The sequence below is a fragment of the Rhinoderma darwinii genome, chromosome 1 (assembly GCF_050947455.1).
Source record: "Rhinoderma darwinii isolate aRhiDar2 chromosome 1, aRhiDar2.hap1, whole genome shotgun sequence".
Taxonomy (NCBI): Eukaryota; Metazoa; Chordata; class Amphibia; order Anura; family Rhinodermatidae; genus Rhinoderma; species Rhinoderma darwinii.
Genome location: NC_134687.1, coordinates 236,734,647 through 236,755,902, shown reverse-complemented (window position 1 = coordinate 236,755,902; position 21,256 = coordinate 236,734,647). Strand labels below are relative to the sequence as shown.

Sequence of the window (21,256 nt, the reverse complement as noted above, 5' to 3'; positions counted from 1 at the left end):
TAAATACCATATGGCTGTTAATGTATAAAATGTGAAGACTCACTAATTTTCCATATCTGCGTTATTGATTCCCATGTTTTTATTCTTGACGTGATTGTATTTGAAACTTACTTTTCAGATATCGATGAGTGTACATTCCAGAATATTTGTGTCTTTGGAACTTGTCAGAACCTGCCTGGAATGTTCCGTTGTGTCTGCGATGATGGTTATGAACTGGACAGAAGTGGAGGAAATTGTACTGGTAAGATGATCAATCCAGAACGATACGTTTTAGTGATTCCTCATTTTGTTGTTTAGTGAAGAGGGAGAAGAGGTAAATTCTGCAGAGGATTGGTGGAACACGCTTTGTTCATACTGGTGTCATGGTTTTGGTTATTTTAGTTTTCAATGTCCCTGGTGGGTAGAATAGTGTTGTCTGTTGCGCTGTTATGCAAAGCATGAAACCTGACAGACCCAATATATGTCAATGGAATTGTAATATGTGCCATGGATCCTTTAAAAATGTATCCCATGATGGCAGTGTGAATAAAGTCTTAATAATCTTTTTGCCAATTCAGCAGATCAATGCAAATTACTTCTTCTGTCATTGCAAATGAATGATATGAAACATGGTCATTTTTTAAGATTTTCTCATAGAACATTACAGTAATGTGTCTGTACAGACTATACATACTAACTATTTTCCTTTATCTGTAGATGTGAATGAGTGTGCCGATCCGGTGAACTGTATTAATGGATTGTGTGTGAACACTCCAGGAAGTTACTTGTGTAACTGTCCACAGGACTTTGAGTTGAACCCCACTGGCGTGGGATGTGTTGGTAAGTAAATGTACCCAATGGTCAAAATAAAGATATTTCTTTTAGCACAGTATATATATATATGACTAACGGGACTGTATATTTATTCTCTGTCATTCAGATAATCGAATTGGAAATTGTTACTTGGAAACTGTGATAAGAGGTGATGCTGGCTTTGCTTGTAGTGCAGAGGTTGGAGTTGGGATTACAAGAGCATCTTGCTGCTGCTCCTTGGGACGTGCTTGGGGCAACCCATGTGAAACCTGCCCTATGGCCAACTCCAGTAAGTTGAGAAGTTTTCTTTTGGTGTATACATCTATAAAGTAGCTTTAAGAAAGATTAGTAGTAGATTATGGTGGGACAAAAATATATCTGTCCTATATTTCAGCTGAGTACAAGACCCTGTGTCCAGGAGGAGAGGGATTTAGACCAAACCCCATTACAGTCATTTTGGAAGGTAAGAAGAATGACTACTACTGGTTTTTAGTGATAACCAACATAGCCCATTGAAGCTGTAACAAACTCTTTGCTTCACCTTGTGATTTTTAGTGCCATATTCTATACACTTCTTTTTATTTTACTGAGTATGTCTATGTGTTTGCTTATTATAGATATTGATGAATGCCAGGAATTACCTGGTCTGTGTCAGGGTGGAAACTGTGTGAACACCTTTGGAAGCTTCCAATGCGAGTGCCCACTTGGCTACTATCTGAATGAAGACACCCGCATCTGTGAAGGTAGCTAGGAGAACTAATAATGTTTCGAATATGTCCCATGTGACAGGATCTTGTCCACATCAAAGAACAATTTATTTAAATATTTTCTAAAACATCATAGAACACCTTGATATGTATAAATTTAGAAAATAATGATAAACATATCAGGGAGGCAATTACACAATCATTATATTAATTATATAGCTGTACATTTACTATTAAACCATGAGATATAATCCAACTGAAATCTATTATCCCTGTTTTCAGATATTGATGAGTGCTCTGCCCACATTGGCATTTGTGGTCCTGGTACCTGTTATAACACATTAGGGAACTACACATGCGTTTGCCCACCAGAGTACATGCAAGTTAATGGAGGAAACAACTGTATGGGTAAGTATGGTCAAATTCCACATTTTGAGTATTTCCTATTTGCTGCTGTATGCCCACTATACATTCATACACATTACACAGCTAAAAATATTATTTTAGTAATCTCCTCCAAAAACAATATCTAGCAGTTTATGTGTATGATGTGTGATGTTGTCTGAACTATAGAGTTCTACCAGATTCAGGTTTATTGACTAATACAAACAGATTTTTATGGATATTCACTAAAATGTTAAATCATCATGTAGCAGATGCCAATGAATAGACTTTAAACAGTCGACTAGAAAACATTATCAGTTATATTAGCTCTTCCAAAGTGTTGACTGATCATTGCTTACCTACTGCATATTTGTCATTGCATTCAGACATGCGAAAGAGTGTGTGTTATCGTAACTACAATGACACGTGTGAGAATGAGCTTTCAACCAACATGACTAAGAAAATGTGCTGCTGCTCCTACAATATTGGCAAAGCCTGGAACAAACCATGTGAACCATGTCCTGTCCCTGCTAGTCGTAAGTATTAGATGTTCTTACCCATAAAGCGTTTAATCTCAAACTACACAGAATTTGGCATCAATGTAGATACTGAGTCATCGGTTTGGGACGTATGTAAGTGACTAGATTGGACGACACCTAAATATTTAATATATCTAGTAAAGTAGCTGAATCTTTTCCAGTTACATTCTATTTCAACCTAATAATATTGGTAAATTCAATATTTTCATGTATTTTATAAAGATGGTATCAGGAATGGGGTGGGGTGGCTACATAGACTTCAATATCTGGATCATACTTTGATATGACTTCATGTTTGTATTCTGGGGCTTTACTGTTCAGAAACTGATTTATTTTTTTCCTTCGTCTAGCTGAATACCAAATTCTCTGTGGAAATCAAGCACCTGGATTTATTATTGACATCCGCACTGGCAAACCTATGGGTATGAGATTAGTAGAAGAAGAAGGGCAATATAATAGCTTTTCGTTGATAAAATGACAGCCAATCTATATGTGTCTATGTATTTATTATACAGATATTGATGAGTGCAGTGAAATCCCAGCCATTTGCACCAATGGAGTTTGCATCAACCAGATTGGAAGCTTCCGTTGTGAATGTCCAATGGGATTCAGCTACAACAACATTCTTCTCATCTGTGAAGGTTTGCTAGGACTGTTCCTATAATCTTTAAGTGTCATGAAAATGTTTATTACCGGTGTATAAATGTGTTGGTTGTCTTTGATATGTTGACAGACATTGATGAGTGCAGCAGTGGAGAGAACCTGTGCCAGATAAATGCAGATTGTATTAATATCCCGGGCTCATATCGCTGTGAATGCTCCAGTGGATACAAGCTGTCCCCCAGTGGTGCCTGTGTTGGTTAGTATACATTCATGAACACATAGGGACAGATTTATTATTAATGGCTTAAAGATAGAAAGCCTAAAGCTAGAGGTGTTAGGCTGAATATACCTATTGGGTGGTATACTTTAGACCAGTATTTTGTGCCACAAAACTGGCACACGCAAGTAATAAATCTGGTGCATATTACGACTCTACAAATCCACGGCCATATCCTAAGTACGCGACTTGATGTGGCGAGTATGTCACAATAAAGGTTCTTTTTGGCGCTTGCATTGATAAATTGGGCCAACAATATATGCACCAAGAATATAAGATGCACGAAATGCCAGAACCAAGGCGCAAAAACAATAATAAATCTGTCCGATTATGTTTGACTTCATTTACTTCTATTTTTTTTGCGTTCATATTGTGTCCTTTAAGGCTAAAATTTTGCTTTTCTCTATAGGCCGTAATGAATGCAATGAAATTCCCAATGTTTGTAGCCATGGAACATGTGTGGATACAACTGGAAGCTACATCTGTATTTGTCACAATGGCTTTAAAGCAAGTGCAGACCAAACCATGTGCATGGGTGAGTGGTCTCTCCTCTCTAAAGTACTTGCAAGTGTTTTGATATGTTCCATATGGATTGATTGTGCTCAATTTGTATTATATACTGCATTTTAGATATCGATGAGTGTGATCGTCAGCCTTGTGGCAACGGTACCTGCAAGAACACTGTTGGATCCTATAACTGCCTTTGCTTCCCTGGCTTCGAACTAACTCACAACAATGACTGCATGGGTAAGGAAATGCTTGCACATAATATGTAGAAAAGTTACGAATTGAATTGTTAGAAACTAAATTGTATCTTATGAAACATATATATTTCGTTTTATGGGAAAAACAAGTCTATGATAAACAATCCTATGTTATCAAGTTATACAATAATGTTTAAAGCTTTAGATTTGCTTCCTAATAATAGTTTCATTCTATGGGTATGTGCACACACACTAATTACGTCCGTAATTGACGGACGTATTTCGGCCGCAAGTACCGGACCGAACACAGTGCAGGGAGCCGGGCTCCTAGCATCATAGTTATGTACGACGCTAGGAGTCCCTGCCTCTCCGTGGAACTACTGTCCCGTACTGAAAACATGATTACAGTACGGGACAGTTGTCCCGCAGCGAGGCAGGGACTCCTAGCATCGTACATAAGTATGATGCTAGGAGCCCGGCTCCCTGCACTGTGTTCGGTCCGGTACTTGCGGCCGAAATACGTCCGTCAATTACGGTCGTAATTAGTGTGTGTGCACATACCCTATAAACCGACTTTTCGAGAACCATTTATTAGGCATTGGCATACACGGTCTTCTACGATGTAATATCACCAGTACATGGCAGCAGCTCCTACATAATACTGACCCAACGGTTGTTCTTTACTCTTGCAGACATAGACGAGTGTTCTTCCCTTGTGGGACAAGTTTGCAGAAATGGCCAATGCATAAACAATGTAGGCTCCTTCCAATGTCTGTGCCAGGAAGGCTATGAAATAACTCCTGATGGAAAGAACTGCGTGGGTAAGTGTGTGTGTGTGTGAACTAGTATACAAATCTATTAGGAAACAAAAAAAACAACTTCTTTTAACATAACACATTTGTATTTTTATATCTGCTAGAACTTTTATACCAGTTTTCTTCACATTCTTTATAAGATGTACAATAGGCTATTTAATAGGAATATCCTAAGAGGGGTTAGGGTAAGGGACTTTACATCCACATATATGGACAGTGATGTAAGGGCCTCTCCAGAGCCGGAATCCCTGGCCAGAGTGTTGCCGAAGCTGCCGATAATGTTGGTGAAAGCTGTATATTTTTTCTCCATTGTTTTTCAGATGTTAATGAGTGCATTAGCCTGCCTGGAACCTGTTCACCTGGTACTTGCCAAAATCTGGAAGGTTCCTTCCGTTGCATCTGCCCTCCAGGATATGCGGTGCAGAATGACAACTGTATAGGTAAGCACAGTGCTATATACACAATATATACATATAGCATTATATGTGTGTGTCCTTTATGTATATTTAATAGTATAATAATATATATTATTTTTTTCTCCAGATATTAATGAATGTGATGATGAGCCAAACATCTGCCTATTCGGAACTTGCAATAACACCCCTGGAAGCTTCCAGTGTGTATGCCCCCCAGGATTTGTCCTATCAGATAATGGACGTCGTTGCTTTGGTGAGTATTGCTTGTTGAATTACAAGATCAACTCTACAGTTAACATTCTGTCCATATCATATCCAACATTTACAAATCTCAGAATCAGAAATAGTTTATTTCCATTGCTTTATCTTATTTAAAGTGAATGTCTACCTTTCAACACTATTTTTGAGTCCAAAATTTTGTTCTGATTAATCTCTTAATATATCTTTATACCTGTGGAAGCTCAGTTTTTCTGATATAGAGCTTCAAATCCCCTGCATAGACATAGAATTTAAAAATAACATGCTGGATGCCATCGTGACCACTAGAGGGGGCTTAGGAGCTTACTGCATACTGATTGTCTGGGCACGGGACGTTTTTTTTATACTGGTGACCTATCCACAGTATATAATCGGTGGGGGTCCGACACCAAAACCCCACACCGATCAGCTGCTCTGGCTGCCTACGGATGTCCGTGCCGTAATCAGATGGCTCCGGTCACAGTACAGAGGCCATGCTGCATTACTGCAGCTCTGCTCCTATTGAAGTAAATAGGAGCAAAGTTGCAGTTCTGTGCATTGTGAGTAGCCATCTGCTTCCGGCACTGAACACTGCTTAACATCCGGTGCCCGGAGGCAGCCGGAACAGCGGATCAGTGCGGGGTTCGGGTGTCAGACCCCACCGATTATATACTGATGACCTATCCTGTATGAAAAACCGATCCGTGCCCGAACAACCCCTTTATTGTGTAAACAGTATGCAGGAAACTCCAATGCTCCCTTTAGCGGTGGTCATTATGTTATCTTTTTTTTTATCTATGTCTATGCATGAGATTTGAAGCACAGTATCATAAAAAAAAAAGCTATGACAGTTGTAAATATTTTCAGTATTGAGAAATTAATCAGCACAGAATTTTTAACCAATTTAGGTTAAAAAACTCAAAATGGTTTTCACGGGTGGACATTCACTTTCAGTTTACTGAAGAGTTTTATATAACAAGAACTTTTATTAATTAATCTAAACTTTTTTTTCAAAATACAAATATTTCACATATTGTAATTTATTTTTTATTTGTTGTGCCCTCATATTATATGGAATCAGGATTTGGCTTATCATTTTTTTAATGCTGCATATTCCATATTTAACAATGAGATATGCCTTTGAACATACATTTTTAGAAAAAATTCAAACACAATAGAAACCTTTTATGTAGTCGTACTAATAATAAATAAATACATAAAAGTTGCAGTAGGTAGATTACTTATTTACTCATCATTTTCATGTGTGCAGTTCCAAAATAAGATGGAAGTGCTATGACTCTTGTAATATAATGAACATACCTATTCAAGCAATAATTCATATATTACATTTTTCCATAGACTGTCAACATATGATATTTAGCAGTCTGACCTTACTGTTGTTCCTGAATATATAATACAGTAACTGAATTATATATGTATGTGTGTATTTCTTACTAGACACCCGTCAAAGTTTCTGCTTCACTCGATTTGATAATGGAAAATGCTCCGTTCCCAAAGCCTTCAATACCACAAAAGCGAGGTGCTGCTGTAGCACAATGCCTGGTGAGGGCTGGGGAGATCCTTGTGAGCTGTGCCCACAGGAATCAAGTGGTAAGACCATGATACTTAGACTATAGAGACATTTAAAAACAGTAAACATTGGTTAAATTATGTGAATTATTTAACCAGAATGTATTTAAGCAACAAATATTTCTTATATTGCATTATTTGGGTGGAAGATTCACTAGAAATACACCAACAGTCCAAGCAATATGCACTGTGACATTAGACAATAGCTGAGCATCTTAAGGGGAATCTATCATCAGAAATTTTTTATGGTGTTTTTATTATATAATTATCTATATTTAAAAAAAAATCCCGATACCTTGTAGTTTTCACACTGACGACTAAGTCCTCTCGATAGACTGCATCTCATTATGATCACAGCGCGGAATTATAATAAAAGTTAACATCTCTGTTAGAAAGCTGGAGGCAGATTACATAGGATCACACCAGTGTCCCTACACTATGATCTCTGCACATGTCACAGAGCATGCCCACAACACTCTCCCATAGAAGTCAATAGGTTGTTTTCTGACTGAGGTTTCTTTTGTCCATGTGGCTGGTGTAAAGCAAATCTCTGAACTTCTATTTACAGCTCAGCGCAAAAGCTCAGGCAAGATGTCTACATCCATGATAATGTCCAAATAATAACATAATATACAACTAGAAAGTATAGGATTGGAGAAAAAGAATATGCATTAGTATAAAGCCTTTATTAGTAAAGGAAAAAAACTATAGGTGATACATTCCCTTTAACTGGATATATGTAATGTTGGTGGTATCGCTACGTTAATAACTGTTCTCCTTCCATTTCATCTTATAGTGGCTTTCCAGGAACTCTGTCCTTATGGTCATGGCTCTATTCATGACAAATCAGACACCAGAGAAGGTAAGAGATTACAGCAAGCATTGTCTTCCATAATGTAGAACATATGGCAACCATGACAATTGTGTTGACTGTGGTTTGCCCAAGGTTCTGTTCACCCTGAAGCCTTGATTCTGTTTCTGATGGATCCATTTTTAATGGGTTGAAGCATAACAGATCTTCTGAGATCCTATTGATCTATCAGGTTTTTGTGCTTTATAGCTTTGTAGAATATGCTTTCTACTGGTCAAATGCAATGGAAGCCTACAGAACAGAGCTTAAATGAAGCCAAGCGATGGCACAAGAATCCAATTTAATTTAATAAAGCGTGAAAGGGGTTTACTCATTAGGACTAGCCCTTTTATCAATTGAAGCCAGCTCAGTATTAAGCTGCTCGCCGTTTCAGCTTCTGAATTCCACAGCAGACAGCTGATATCAATGGGTGAAGTTGTGGCTGTCCATACAAATCGAATATTACTTGCCAGCCATTTAAATGCATGGTTGACCACGTAATACATGGTTGGGCTAGATCAGCCAAAGTGAGAGATACACTTTCTTTGTTCTTTATTAATAGGGCATATAAAAAGGTATTGTCATCATGAGACAAGACCCCTTTAAATGGAAATGTTTCTCTAATGTTTTTCTGAAAAAAAATGTATAAAGAACATAAAAACATAGAGAAAAATAGATTTAAAATAAAATGAATAAGATACTTTTGTGTTTATGCTTTTATATAGGTCTGATAAATCTATCATTTATAAACCTGTTCTTCTGCCCTTTGTTTAGATGTCAATGAATGTTCTGAGAATCCTGGAATTTGCGTCAATGGTATCTGTATTAATACCGATAGCTCTTTCCGCTGTGAATGTCCATTTGGATATAACCTTGACTCCACAGGAGTTAACTGCGTAGGTGAGTACATTAAAAAACGTATATTTTTAATGAACAAAGCCCTGCTATAAATGATTGCATGAACGTGAAAACAATACATACTAAACAAACCTGTATGTCATTTATTTCCTACTCCATTTGAGATACGTGAGGGCTATAGTATATGATATAGCATGGTCGAGATGGAATAGCTAAATGCCTGACTTGGGGCCCATCAAGTGTATAGCCTAAATAATAGATTATAGTATGTCAGATTCTGAATTCTTGTAGCAGGTCGATAAATAATGTGACTGTTCAGAGGTCCAAATTTGGTAAGATTTAATTAATAGTAAATAGGTCAATGGTTTCATTGAAACAAGCTAAAAAATAACCAGAATTTTACAATAGACATGGATGATTCACAGTACTTTCTACAAAGTTAAAGCATGGCTGTAATTGTGTGGAATCTTACCTATAAATAGACTTACCCACAGTATAATATCTACTAATGTCTGACAAGTATAACTTATATAGATAGCTGGAACCCCAGATCAATTCCCTTTACATCTTTTTGCATAGCTCCCAACTTTCAATGATCATAAAGAGGGACAACCCATTTGGCATAGTATAATACCGCAAAAAAACTCCCGCATACAGTATAATGCCCCATAGTATCTCTACATGCAGTATATTCACCCCATAGTGCCCGCATTTTGTGTGAGGCCCTCTTTGTGCCCCTCACACACGGACTAATGCCCCCATAGTGCCTCCTAAAACTAATAAAGTAAATACTCACCTCGACAAATAAAAGAGATTCCTCTGCAGGTCTCCTCCCATCTGTGATTATTGTCTCTCAGCTCCGGTACGATGACGTCACTTCATCACGTTTGTGTGCGCCAAGATAAATTGTGGAGCATGGAGCTGATGGTTCCCTGCTCGACCATTATATTCAGCTGTATCTGCGTCCTGAGGACATAAATACAGATAAAACCGAGACATGCCGCCGGCCTAACGGGACTGCGGGACATTGCCAGGAATCCAGGACTGTCCCGCTGGATCTGAGACGTTTGGGATGCATGCATTGTACAATTGTAATGACAGGGTAGGGAGACAGACAGGTGAGCCCTAATCTACCCGCCACTCAGTCCCTGCCTACTTGCAACGACCCGTCCTAAGCGACGGGGTACAACTGGGCGACGGTCCCTACGCTCAGTAAGTGCAAGACAGACAAACAGACAAGGGTACACAGAAGCTAGGGAAACGGGGCAGCTGCCCACGGAGACACCATGAGCAACAAGAGTAGTGAACGAGCCGAGTCAAACCAGGAGAGAACGAGGTACAGAACGCTGAGCAGGAGAGTGGTCAGAAAGCCAAGGTCAATAACAAGCAGATGATGAGTATTACAAGCAGCAGCAGCAAGCCAGGAAACAAGCATAGAAGAATCACAGGCAAAGGAGGAACAGGAAAGGCAGGTATAAATAAACAGTGGGCGGGAGCTAGCTCCGTCTGGCCAGGCTGTGATAGGCTCTCCCACTCCTAAGCCTGCCATCCTGAGTGGTGGAAGATGGAGTCAGTCTCACAGACATAGGAGCAGGTGCAGACTGATTGCCCACGGGCATCGACACAGAAGCTGTGTCTGGCAAATCCTTTACAATAATGCTGTGAAAAGGCACACCTGGCCATTCATGTAGCCATTCATGTTGGACATTCAAATGAGTGTCTCTCTGTTCTGTCTATGAGCCAGAATGTGGGTACCCCACTATGATGTTTATGTGTCCAGAAGTGCTGTTTGGGGCAGTAACTACTAGAATCGGGAATCTTTATTTTCTTTGTATTTTGCTCTACACTAAAACCACTAGAGTAAGCTACACTCTTGTAAGAAACAGGACATATAAATGAAAGGTTAATGTCTAACTTATTTTGCAGACACGGATGAGTGCTCCATTGGAAACCCTTGCGGCAATGGAACATGTACTAATGTGGTCGGAGGATTTGAATGTGCCTGTGATGAAGGTTTTGAACCTGGATCTATGATGACTTGTGAAGGTAACATCAACAAAAATACAGTCCAGTATTGCCAAAGGACATTTGAGGCAGAAAATGTATAGAAACCCTTTTGTTTTGCTTATTTTTTTCCTGTAATGTGAGAAACATTGTAAGTTTAAAGACAAATTTTTATAAAGCAACTGAAAAGGTTAGCTCTTCCACTTTTAAGACCAGAACCTGAATATCAAGGAAATGTATATCATGACAAACTAAAAAAATAAAAACATATTGAGTACACTGGTCACTAAACGAGGAGAACTGGAAATATGGCTAAAGGGGTTGACAAGTGAAACTTCAGTATATCAATTTGTCCACCAACGTAAACTTTTCTTACTATTTCTCAGATATCAATGAATGCACAAACCCTTTGCTGTGTGCTTTCCGTTGTATAAACACTTATGGATCATATGAATGCACATGTCCTTCTGGATACACCCTAAGAGAGGATCGCCGGATGTGCAAAGGTATGAATTAATCCCAATGTCCACACTTTTATCATCTGCTAGCACTCTTTTACTATTGCTATCCTACACATGAACATGGAATTGCAAGACTAAAGTAGAAGATTGCACATGTTGCAAAAACATAATTCATATGGTCTCCAGGAGCTTAAATGATCTTGAGGGCACTGTTAACTCCAATTTATCCTAGACTCATGATGGAAGACAGAAATTCTATAAGACCCATGTACCTGTGTTTTGCAGATTTGGATGAGTGTGCAGAAGGTTTACATGACTGTGAATCCAGAGGCATGATGTGCAAGAACCTCATTGGTACATTTATGTGTATTTGCCCACCTGGCATGCAGAGGCGCCCTGATGGCGAAGGATGCATGGGTGAGTCATAGTTATTTAAACAAATTCACGATGAGATGTAATTTTCTGCCACTTAACACGTCTATGTGTGTAAAAATGCATGTATTTATGGAACCTTTTCTTGTTGGCAATATCATGCATTTCTGCTTTTTTTGTGTATTGTAAACATACTTCTCCTGTTAATTAATTCGTTATGTACTTAAGGAAGTTGTGGTTTGTTCACTTCCCTATTCATGTGTTTTTCATATTTATCCATATGAACAGCTGCCAAGTCATATGTTTATACTTCTACCATAACAATATTTATTGAGTAATGTTTCCTTCGATCATTTATTGAACCAGATGAAAATGAATGTCGTACAAAGCCTGGCATTTGCCCCAATGGACGCTGCGTGAATACCATTGGAAGTTACAGATGTGATTGTAATGACGGGTTCCAGGTCAGTGTCTCTGGAACAGAATGTATTGGTGAGTATTTATACATTGGTTTGATAATACCATATTATTATGTATTAGGCTGATTTTACATTATATTTGCATTCTACTTCTTCAGTAGACAATGTTCCTTTGCAGATGCTTTGGGTCAGGAATTATTATCCAAGCTATAAAATGATGGCTCCTTTTAATTTCTAGACACCCGTCAAGGATCTTGTTTCACCGAAGTTCTACAGACAATGTGCCAGCTTTCATCTACTAATCGTAACATGGTTACTAAATCTGAGTGCTGCTGTAATGGAGGCCGAGGTTGGGGCAACCAGTGTGAATTGTGTCCTCTTCCTGGAACTACAGCTTACAAAAAGATGTGCCCACATGGTCCTGGCTTCACCACTGATGGAAGAGGTAAAGAAAGTGAAATTTAATTTATATTTAACAAATTAATGAAAGTTCTAATTTGGCTTTTTATAATACACTAATGCTTCATCAACTTATTTCCTTAGATATTGATGAATGCAAAGTTCTACCCAACCTATGCAAAAATGGCCAGTGTATAAACACCATTGGATCTTTCCGCTGTCATTGCAATTTGGGCTATACCACAGACTTCACAGGAACCACATGTGTTGGTAAGACATATTGCCATTATAAAGAACACAAATATACTAAAACTGTGGAAACAGACCAGGCATACTGATATAAATCTTCATTACATGTAATCATTTGCCTTTCTATGCAGATCTGGATGAATGTGCCCAGTCTCCCAAACCCTGCAATTTTATATGTAAAAATACAGAAGGCAGCTACCAGTGCTCATGTCCTAGAGGATACATTCTACAAGAAGATGGAAAGACATGTAAAGGTAATGTAAACCTGTTACCTTTTATCTCAGCTCCAAAATGTTGGCCAAATCAGAATGATAGTGATAGCAGTTATCGCTTATACTGTAAGGTTATGTTAAACTAATATCAAATAAATTTAGTATGATTGATGTATATTATGGTAAGCACAAGTGAATAACTGTAGGGGGTGCAGGGGTAGCAGTCACAGTGATGCATATGGGTCACAGCCATTACATATGGGTCCAGGAGCTACAAATTACAGGGTTCTTTGTACAGGTATGGAAGTATAGTTTGGCCTCATGTCCGCCCGAGTCCCATCAGTGATCCGAGGAAAGATAGAACATGTCCTATCTTTCATCGGATCGGAGAATCGAGTCCATTTTCATGGACCCGATTCTCCCACTAAAGTGAATGGGTCCGTGAAGACTATCGGGTGCCACACGGATGCCGTTAAAAACGTCCCAGGTGGCACAACGGTCATGTACATGAGGGGTAAGTCTTTTATAAAGCAGCAATTGCTTTAGACTAGTCATTTTATAGGACCTCTTTGAGAGAAACAAATGTTGGTTGAGATTTAATAGGACAAATGGACAAACAATAGGTTCTAAAACATATTATAACTTTACAGACTTGGATGAATGTTCAACCAAACAGCACAACTGCCAGTTCCTATGTGTTAACACTATTGGAAGCTTCAATTGCAAGTGTCCACCTGGATTTACTCAGCACCAGTCTTCATGCATTGGTAAGATAATTGATAAATGTATATGATGTGTTGTGTTGGAAATGTTGTGAAAATGATAGAGAATAGTGGCTATTACTGTGCTGGGAGTGAATAAAAAAAATAAATGATGTATAGTATGGTATGTTGACAAATAAATATTATAAATAATGTTAATTTTAAATAAAATGTTACTAACTATTAATTAATTATTAATAACCATCTCTCTATAAGTATATATGTATGTACTAGATGTATAATGTATATGTAATCAGGTACTTTCTATCCACAGATAACAATGAGTGCAGTGCTCAACCAACCTTGTGCGGAACTCGTGGCGTCTGCCAGAACAACCCTGGCAGCTTCCTCTGTGAATGTCAGAAAGGCTTCTCCCTGGACAACACAGGAAACAATTGTGAAGGTTAGACGAAAGAGCACTACCAACTATTCATTAACAACTAATGCAGCTATTTTTTGACCCTGAGGACATATCGATTTTTTCATTTTTACTTCACTCAGTTCCGAGAGCTATAGCTTTTTCGACATAGAAGTATCAGGGCTTGTTTTTTGCAGGACAAGTTGTATTTTTTTAATGACACAATTTTGGGCTGCATATAAAGTATTTTATACATTTTTGGGGGGAAATGGAAAAAAGAAACTGCAATTCTGCTATTGTTTTTTCGGGTTTTGTTTTTACGGTGTTCATGGTGCGGTATAAAGGACATGTTAACTTTATTATGTGGGTCGTTACAATTATGGTGACAACAAAATAATATTTTATGTTTTACTACTTTTGCAGAATGATAACACTTTTTTTTATTTTTTAAATCATTTGTTTTTATGTCGCCGCATTCTGAGAGCCATAACTTTTGGTTTTTTTACCATCAACTGAGCTTTTGCAGGAAAGTTTTTAGCTTTCATTGGCATCATTTTGAGGTACATTGTACTTATAGATTTTATTATTTTTTAGGAGGGAGCATAAGCAAAAAACCACATTTCAACCAGTGGTATTTTTTTTTAACAGCATTTACAGTGCAAGATAAATAACGCGTTCGTTTTACAAGACGTGTAGTTACTGTTGCGGTGACACCAATAATGTGTATTTTTTACATCAGGATCGCCACGATCATGCCGCCCCCTTACTCTGTATAACCACTTAAATGCAGGGCTGTATTCAGGATAGGAATTGTACAGCTGGTCAGATTGTACAGAGGTCATCTCTGTCTTTTATTTGGTATACTTGTATTATAGGAATGGAATACATACAGGGAAATATTATTTTAATATATTCCAATAAATGTTTTTCCAATGACAATGGTCCAACGCCTGTTTAGATAAATAGAAATAGTTATTTATACAGCTATAATATCGTAATATTCTTCATTTACATTTTTATTATTTTTGCCGCCACTCAAATTATAATTTAACAAATACATTATTATTAAAAAATAGTCTGAGTTCTCTCTTCAACAAGTTCAACTATATGTTTGTCATTGTAAAGAGAGACCAAGCTTCATTTTTCTTTTGTAGATGTTGATGAGTGTGATGGTAATCATCGCTGTCAACATGGCTGTCAGAATGTGCTCGGTGGATATCGCTGTGGCTGCCCACAGGGTTATGTTCAACATTACCAGTGGAACCAGTGTGTGGGTGAGTAGCAAAAAGGGAAAAGTGGCAAAAAAATTTAGATAGATGGATAGATACCGGGGTATATTTTGTTTTAAAAATGCTGGAACTTTGACTTGTATGTTAGGCAATTGCATTTACAGCAATCCCCTAATATTTAGCTATTACCATAATTCCACCCTTTAGCTGGGGCAATATAGATCAGGGGACAGCAATTATGGAGTAATCATTAACAGAATACAGACACTGGGTAGGTGTAATTTTCCTGTCAATAGTGGACGAGAAGGTTGTGGAAAACTGCTGATATCTGGCACTGTTAGTAGTGGCTGTATTTCCTGAATCATTTTTACTCCTGATCGCAGTAATTATAGTAATAGATATGAAGGGCTAAATTGCGGTAACTAAGAAAGATTATTCAAGAAAAGCATTATTAAGATTAAGAAAATATTCCGCATTTAAGATGTCCTAAGGTTTAGATTTACACAAACATCAGCAAATTTAGTGTCGTATTTGTGGTAGAACTAATGCCTTAGGGAACTCATTTCCTAACTCATTACTATACTGTACTGTTCTCAGACAAAAATACGTAACAGCATTTGTTGGCCGTCGTTCCCTCACCTATCAGACATTTATGACGCATTCTGTGGATTTGCCATCAATGTCTTTGGCGGGAAAACTCCTTTAAAACAGTAATTATAAAGGAAACTCAAAGAAAGAAGGGTGACAAGGAAACTCATTACCTTAGTGTATATACAGTTATCATAATACTTTAAAATCTTTCATTCTATTAATGCTACTGTTTTCTTCCGTCAGATGAGAATGAGTGTGCCAGCCAGTCCTCCTGTGGCTCTGCCTCCTGCTATAACACTTTGGGAAGCTACAAGTGCATCTGCCCCTCAGGGTTTGATTTTGACACCTCATTTGGTGGCTGCCAAGATGTAGATGAGTGTTCAGGATCTAGTGGCACTCCTTGCAGCTATGGCTGCTCCAATACTGATGGTGGTTACCTGTGTGGATGTCCAGGAGGATATTTCCGAGCTGGCCAAGGGTAAAAAAAATGTGCTTTATATGTTTAATAAAGTAATGGCTAATTTGTCATGTAAAGCTTTTATCCGTGGCTTGTAAGTTTACCTCTGAAGTTAGATAAGCTTGAGCAAGGTGGTAGCGTGGTTGAGTAAGATGGTAGTGTATGTTTGAAGAAAAGTAAAAATGGCATTATTACACTGTGCACATTGTAGAGTTGATATATCACTTTAGTCCCAGATGACCAATCACTATTAAAATAAAATGGATCACTTGCTCTTGAATCCCACAAATATTTTTATTATTTGGGCATCTTTAATATTAAATATTTTCCAAATTAAAAGGTTGTTCGCAACTTTGGAGACTAAGGTGCAATGAGAAATTAGTACTAGTTACGGCAATCTGCCCTTTTCATGTTTATTTAACTTTTGACAGCAATTAGTCAGATAAGCAGAACCTGTGTATTTTTCTGTCACTGCAGGCACTGTGTGTCAGGCCTTGGATTTGGCAAAGGTGGTTACATCCCAGCTCCAATTGAAGAAGATGAGGAGAATATCCTATCCCCAGAGAACTGCTATGAATGCAAGATCAATGGTTATCCAAAGAGAGGAAGGCAGCGACGCAGTGCTAATGAAACCTCTGAACATAAGGTAAGAATGAGCAAAATAAGTTTTAAAAGTAATATCAATACTACCAAAAATGGTTGGAAGTATTACAAATAAAATAGATATCAGCAAAATAAAGATGTCATAAAGTCTATAGACAAAATATATGAATGATCAAAGATCATTAAGCCTGTAACCTCTCCTCTCTCCTGACATGTCTGTTTTAGTAAATACATGTATGCTCCAATTCTGGAGCATCTCTTCTTAGAATTTTGTGTTGTGCTGTTATGCCTCCCAGAAATTGACAACTGGGTGTTACCATTCCCCTTGTCAATGTGTCCCTACCTGGTCTGACAGTGTCCAATTAATTCTCTCCACATTCGGGAGAACTCTCTAATCCCTGATCTGCCAGGTGAGAGGTCCTCCGGTTGATTGAACAGTGAGGTGCCCACACATGTCCGAGGATCTCTCCATTCTAGTCTATGGGAGTTGCGAAGAAAGCTGAGCCATCTGTTCTCCCAATATATGGAATATTAACTTAGTAAAGTTTATCAGAGATGGCTGACAACTCAAGGTTAAGCACAACTAAACCTTGGCAAAAAAAATGTTATATAGAAGATCTAGAATATCATTAGGCAGAGAGTCCAAAATGATCTGTACTTTAGACATTTAAAATGCATATTGTACTTTCATACATATACAGAAAATTTTAACCATTCATTTTGTTTTGGTACAGAATCATATCAGCCTGGCTAGTGTTGACATAGATGCTCCGCTTAAGATGAGCCTGAATATTTCTGACTTGATTAATAAGCAACATATCATGGAGCTCTTGCCAGCCTTGGTGCAACTGGAGAACCATGTACGCTACATTATCTCTCAGGGCAATGAGGATAGCGTCTTCCGCATTCACCAGAAGGACGGCTTAAGTTTTCTCTACCTTAGCCGAAAGAAAGTGGTTCCAGGCTTGTATAACTTGGATATCGCCAGTATGCCTCTATACCGTAAGAAAGACCTGCAGAAATTAGAGGATGAGAAGGATTTCAACTACCTCAGTGGTGAAATAGGCCAAGCACTCAAGATGAAAGTTCAGATTCATCTTTATTAACATCATAAACAAACACACCTCATGTGGCCTTCGCAAGATCTGAACTTTACATTTATAGAGAAAGTCTTCTTCTGTCTTGTGTTTAATTAGCAAGCTTTTGTGTCAGAACCTCAGCACTAAGGCAAAAATTGATGGGAAATGTGGAATATGATTTCAGCAGTGACCAACGTCCGTATGTATTTTGGGATTTTTTAATTCATAGTATTTTTGTTGTATAAAAGTTGGGAGGGGATTGAGATTTAAAAAAAATAAAAGTTGACAGGATGAGAAAAAAGTACAATGGATAAGATGCATTGGATGTCCAAATCAAAACCAGTGGATGTACACAAAGATGGAGGGTGTGTAATTCAGTTGTCTCCTATCTTAATTCCAAAACCAGGGATGTTGACAGGAGAATAAAATTTGTACCTTATGAGAGCAATGGTTATGGTCTTACCAAATGTAGAATCCGTTTATTTTGAAGAAGAGTACTATAATACTGTCCATATGATATTTATGGTAAACCCTAGGATTTCTGGAGATTGGTTAAGTACTTGTTGGTATAATACAAACATATGTAAATGGCTTTGCAAACCCAAACGTAATTTTTTTTGTTTCAGTTATGAGTTGTTTGTTTATAAGAATTGTTAACTGTTAACTTGTACTTTTGCTATTGTATCATCACTGTTATTAACCACGTGTGTAAACCAACTGACATGAGTGAGGTCCGTAGGATATATGTATAGCATAATTTGGTTTACAGCCACAGCTCTCTTTGTTCTCATTTTCCATAATGTCTGATTTTTTTAGGTAGTCCCCAAAAATATTTAGGTTATATCTGGATGATAGCAGAAGAGTACAGATAGATACTACTTGGAACCAAGCAGAGTGTAAACAAAAGTCAAAAACACAAACAAAATTATGTTGCAAGAAAAGCTATATCTTACTTTGCAAAAGTAAGTAGAAAATATTAAAATAGATATTTAAGATAGATTGTATCACCAGCTTAAAGTTTGGAAACTAGCTCATATGATGGTGACTGGAGGTGCACTTTGTTTTTTAGGTTTATGTTTTTTGTTTTATTTTTTAAAAAAAGCTTTTAAAATCTCAACCAATTGTTGTTTTAAATAACACCAAGTGCTAGCAACATTGCATTTTTATTTATAAGACACAAAAAAAAAAAACAGTTGAGTAGAGTGGTACTTTAATACTTCCAGATGTTCCATGACACCAACTGTTCTTATAGGGAAAAATCTTAGTGCCTTATTGCCAAGTCTGGTAGAAATATATTTAAATCTTTGAAAGAGGCATTACCTCTCTCAATCATTTTACTGTAGTCTTCTAACCTCAGGCTGCAAAGGTGAAGGTAGTATTATAATAGTATGCCAGTATAGAATTGACAAAAACTAGCTTTGATGTGCCAAGTATGGCTAGTATGCATGAGAACGATAGAAATTCAGCAGTCAAAACCATTCCAAACTGGCAGCAGATGAAACTTTTTATCTCAATCTGTGTTCTTCCTTCTACTTGACTGCTTAAAAAAAACAAACAGGAGGGAGAAAAATACAGACAGGATGGTGCTACTTTAGACTACAATATGAAATACACACAATACTACCTGACACGGTGCTGTATCCATCCCACAATGGTGCTTTATCCACCCATTCAATGCTTAAAATGGCTCGGTTACTGCACTGTGCATCCATTTTTTTTTTTGTTTAGAAAAAATATTTATGTATAACCACAACTGTTAACTGTTGCTCATTTTGTAAGTTCATATTCCTGTAGTATATATATATATATATTTTATTTGATACATGTTTTTGTTTGTTTTTTTATTTTTTATTTCTATCTCCCGAGGGCAGCCACTTTTCTTTAATATGTGTGAATACTGTAATTGTTGCCGAAATAAAATCATAAACTTGAAGACATTAGCTCTGGAAAATTCGAGACGTTGTGAAATACTATGTTACTAGACGGTGCTACAACAAATAATTTCATTGTAAAAATCATTTTTTTTTCCAGTCTTGTGTTGAGCCAAAAGTGTTATTTCTGGAAGAGGGAAAATGTTTTTTTTTTCTTTCTGTCCAACATGGTCTGATGCATTGTTATATTACATTTCAAACAGTGTGCTGTATTTTTTTTGTTTTTTTTTGTTCTGTTCGTTGTTAGGCACATATGATAATTTTGTAAAACTTTTCATAATTGTGTTTTTGTATCAGAAGCAACAGCAACAATAAAATTATTTTGGGTAAAAATATCATTTTTGTCCTCAATAAACAGGAGTCTTCAATTCCATGACATAAATAAAAAAAACTTAAAATCAAATGTGCCAAAATTAATGTATCAGAAGAGGTACACAGTCGGTCAGTTAAAGGGGGTTACCTCAGTAAAGATATTCATGATGTAGCTATTCACTATAACCAGCTGGCAATGTGGCCCCAGAGAAAAGCTATGCGGAGTCAGCAGATGACGAAATGGCAAGGTGGTTTCTACATCGTACATCAAGTCATGATTGCTAAAGGAATTAAAAACAAACATTCACCATTCCAATAAACGGAATGTATCCTCAGAAAATGACATTTTATTTAAATCACGTTTTTATTTTACACATATTTTGAAAACAGTTTGGCGGTGCTGATGTCCTCAGCAGCCCCAATAACCTCTAGTAGGCCACAAGCCTAAGTCCTCGTGCACACTTCCGACACCGTTTTTGATCCGTGTGCCCGTTTTAGCGGCCGTGTGCACTCCCGTGTGCACTCTGTGTTTCCGTTTCCGAGCGCCGAGCATGGTACTGTCCAGGGTGCTGAAAGAGTTAATGGGCTGCACTGATCGGCGGTAACTCTTTCAGCACCCTGGACAGTACCATGCTCGGCGCTCGGAAAATACAATTTTAATGAAATAAAAAAAAATAAGTTCATACTTACTTTCCTCCTGTCCGGCCTCCAGCGATGACGTTTCATCCATGTCACCGCTGCAGCCAATCACAGGCTGTAGTGGCGGTCACGCGTGTCAGGATGACATCAGAAGGCCGGCCTCCAGGGATGACGCTTCATCCCACGTGACCCCCTCTGCAGCCAATCACAGGCTGCAGCGGCCTCTGCAGCCAATCACAGGCTGCCGCGTCAGAAAGGAAGGTCGGACTGGAGGAAGAAGAGGGACTCGGCACCAAGACAACGACCGGGTACGTATGAACTGCTTTCTATTTTATTTTTAATCAGCAGCCTCTTTTCTCTATCAGTGATTGATAGAGACAAGTGGCTGCCGATTAGTGTAATATTTCT

General features: G+C 37.8%; 1 protein-coding gene across 1 annotated transcript in view; it reads left to right on the top strand.

The window, feature by feature from the left end:
• The window catches only part of LOC142741564 (fibrillin-2-like), a 142,329-nt gene extending 122,188 nt beyond the window's left edge, over window positions 1-20,141 (top strand). The window contains exons 34-64 of the mRNA XM_075850960.1: window positions 119-241; window positions 697-819; window positions 920-1,081; window positions 1,187-1,255; window positions 1,410-1,535; window positions 1,782-1,907; window positions 2,270-2,419; window positions 2,773-2,844; window positions 2,938-3,063; window positions 3,156-3,281; window positions 3,712-3,837; window positions 3,933-4,049; window positions 4,699-4,827; window positions 5,142-5,261; window positions 5,365-5,490; window positions 6,933-7,085; window positions 7,861-7,926; window positions 8,689-8,814; window positions 10,699-10,818; window positions 11,163-11,282; window positions 11,523-11,654; window positions 11,976-12,101; window positions 12,267-12,473; window positions 12,572-12,697; window positions 12,808-12,930; window positions 13,539-13,655; window positions 13,924-14,052; window positions 15,162-15,281; window positions 16,071-16,305; window positions 16,762-16,930; window positions 17,622-20,141. Coding sequence (XP_075707075.1) covers window positions 119-241; window positions 697-819; window positions 920-1,081; window positions 1,187-1,255; window positions 1,410-1,535; window positions 1,782-1,907; window positions 2,270-2,419; window positions 2,773-2,844; window positions 2,938-3,063; window positions 3,156-3,281; window positions 3,712-3,837; window positions 3,933-4,049; window positions 4,699-4,827; window positions 5,142-5,261; window positions 5,365-5,490; window positions 6,933-7,085; window positions 7,861-7,926; window positions 8,689-8,814; window positions 10,699-10,818; window positions 11,163-11,282; window positions 11,523-11,654; window positions 11,976-12,101; window positions 12,267-12,473; window positions 12,572-12,697; window positions 12,808-12,930; window positions 13,539-13,655; window positions 13,924-14,052; window positions 15,162-15,281; window positions 16,071-16,305; window positions 16,762-16,930; window positions 17,622-17,993 — 4,262 coding nt within the window. The 3' untranslated portion in view covers window positions 17,994-20,141. The remainder of the gene's footprint in view (window positions 1-118; window positions 242-696; window positions 820-919; window positions 1,082-1,186; window positions 1,256-1,409; window positions 1,536-1,781; window positions 1,908-2,269; window positions 2,420-2,772; window positions 2,845-2,937; window positions 3,064-3,155; window positions 3,282-3,711; window positions 3,838-3,932; window positions 4,050-4,698; window positions 4,828-5,141; window positions 5,262-5,364; window positions 5,491-6,932; window positions 7,086-7,860; window positions 7,927-8,688; window positions 8,815-10,698; window positions 10,819-11,162; window positions 11,283-11,522; window positions 11,655-11,975; window positions 12,102-12,266; window positions 12,474-12,571; window positions 12,698-12,807; window positions 12,931-13,538; window positions 13,656-13,923; window positions 14,053-15,161; window positions 15,282-16,070; window positions 16,306-16,761; window positions 16,931-17,621) is intronic.
• The last annotated feature ends 1,115 nt before the right edge of the window (window positions 20,142-21,256 follow it).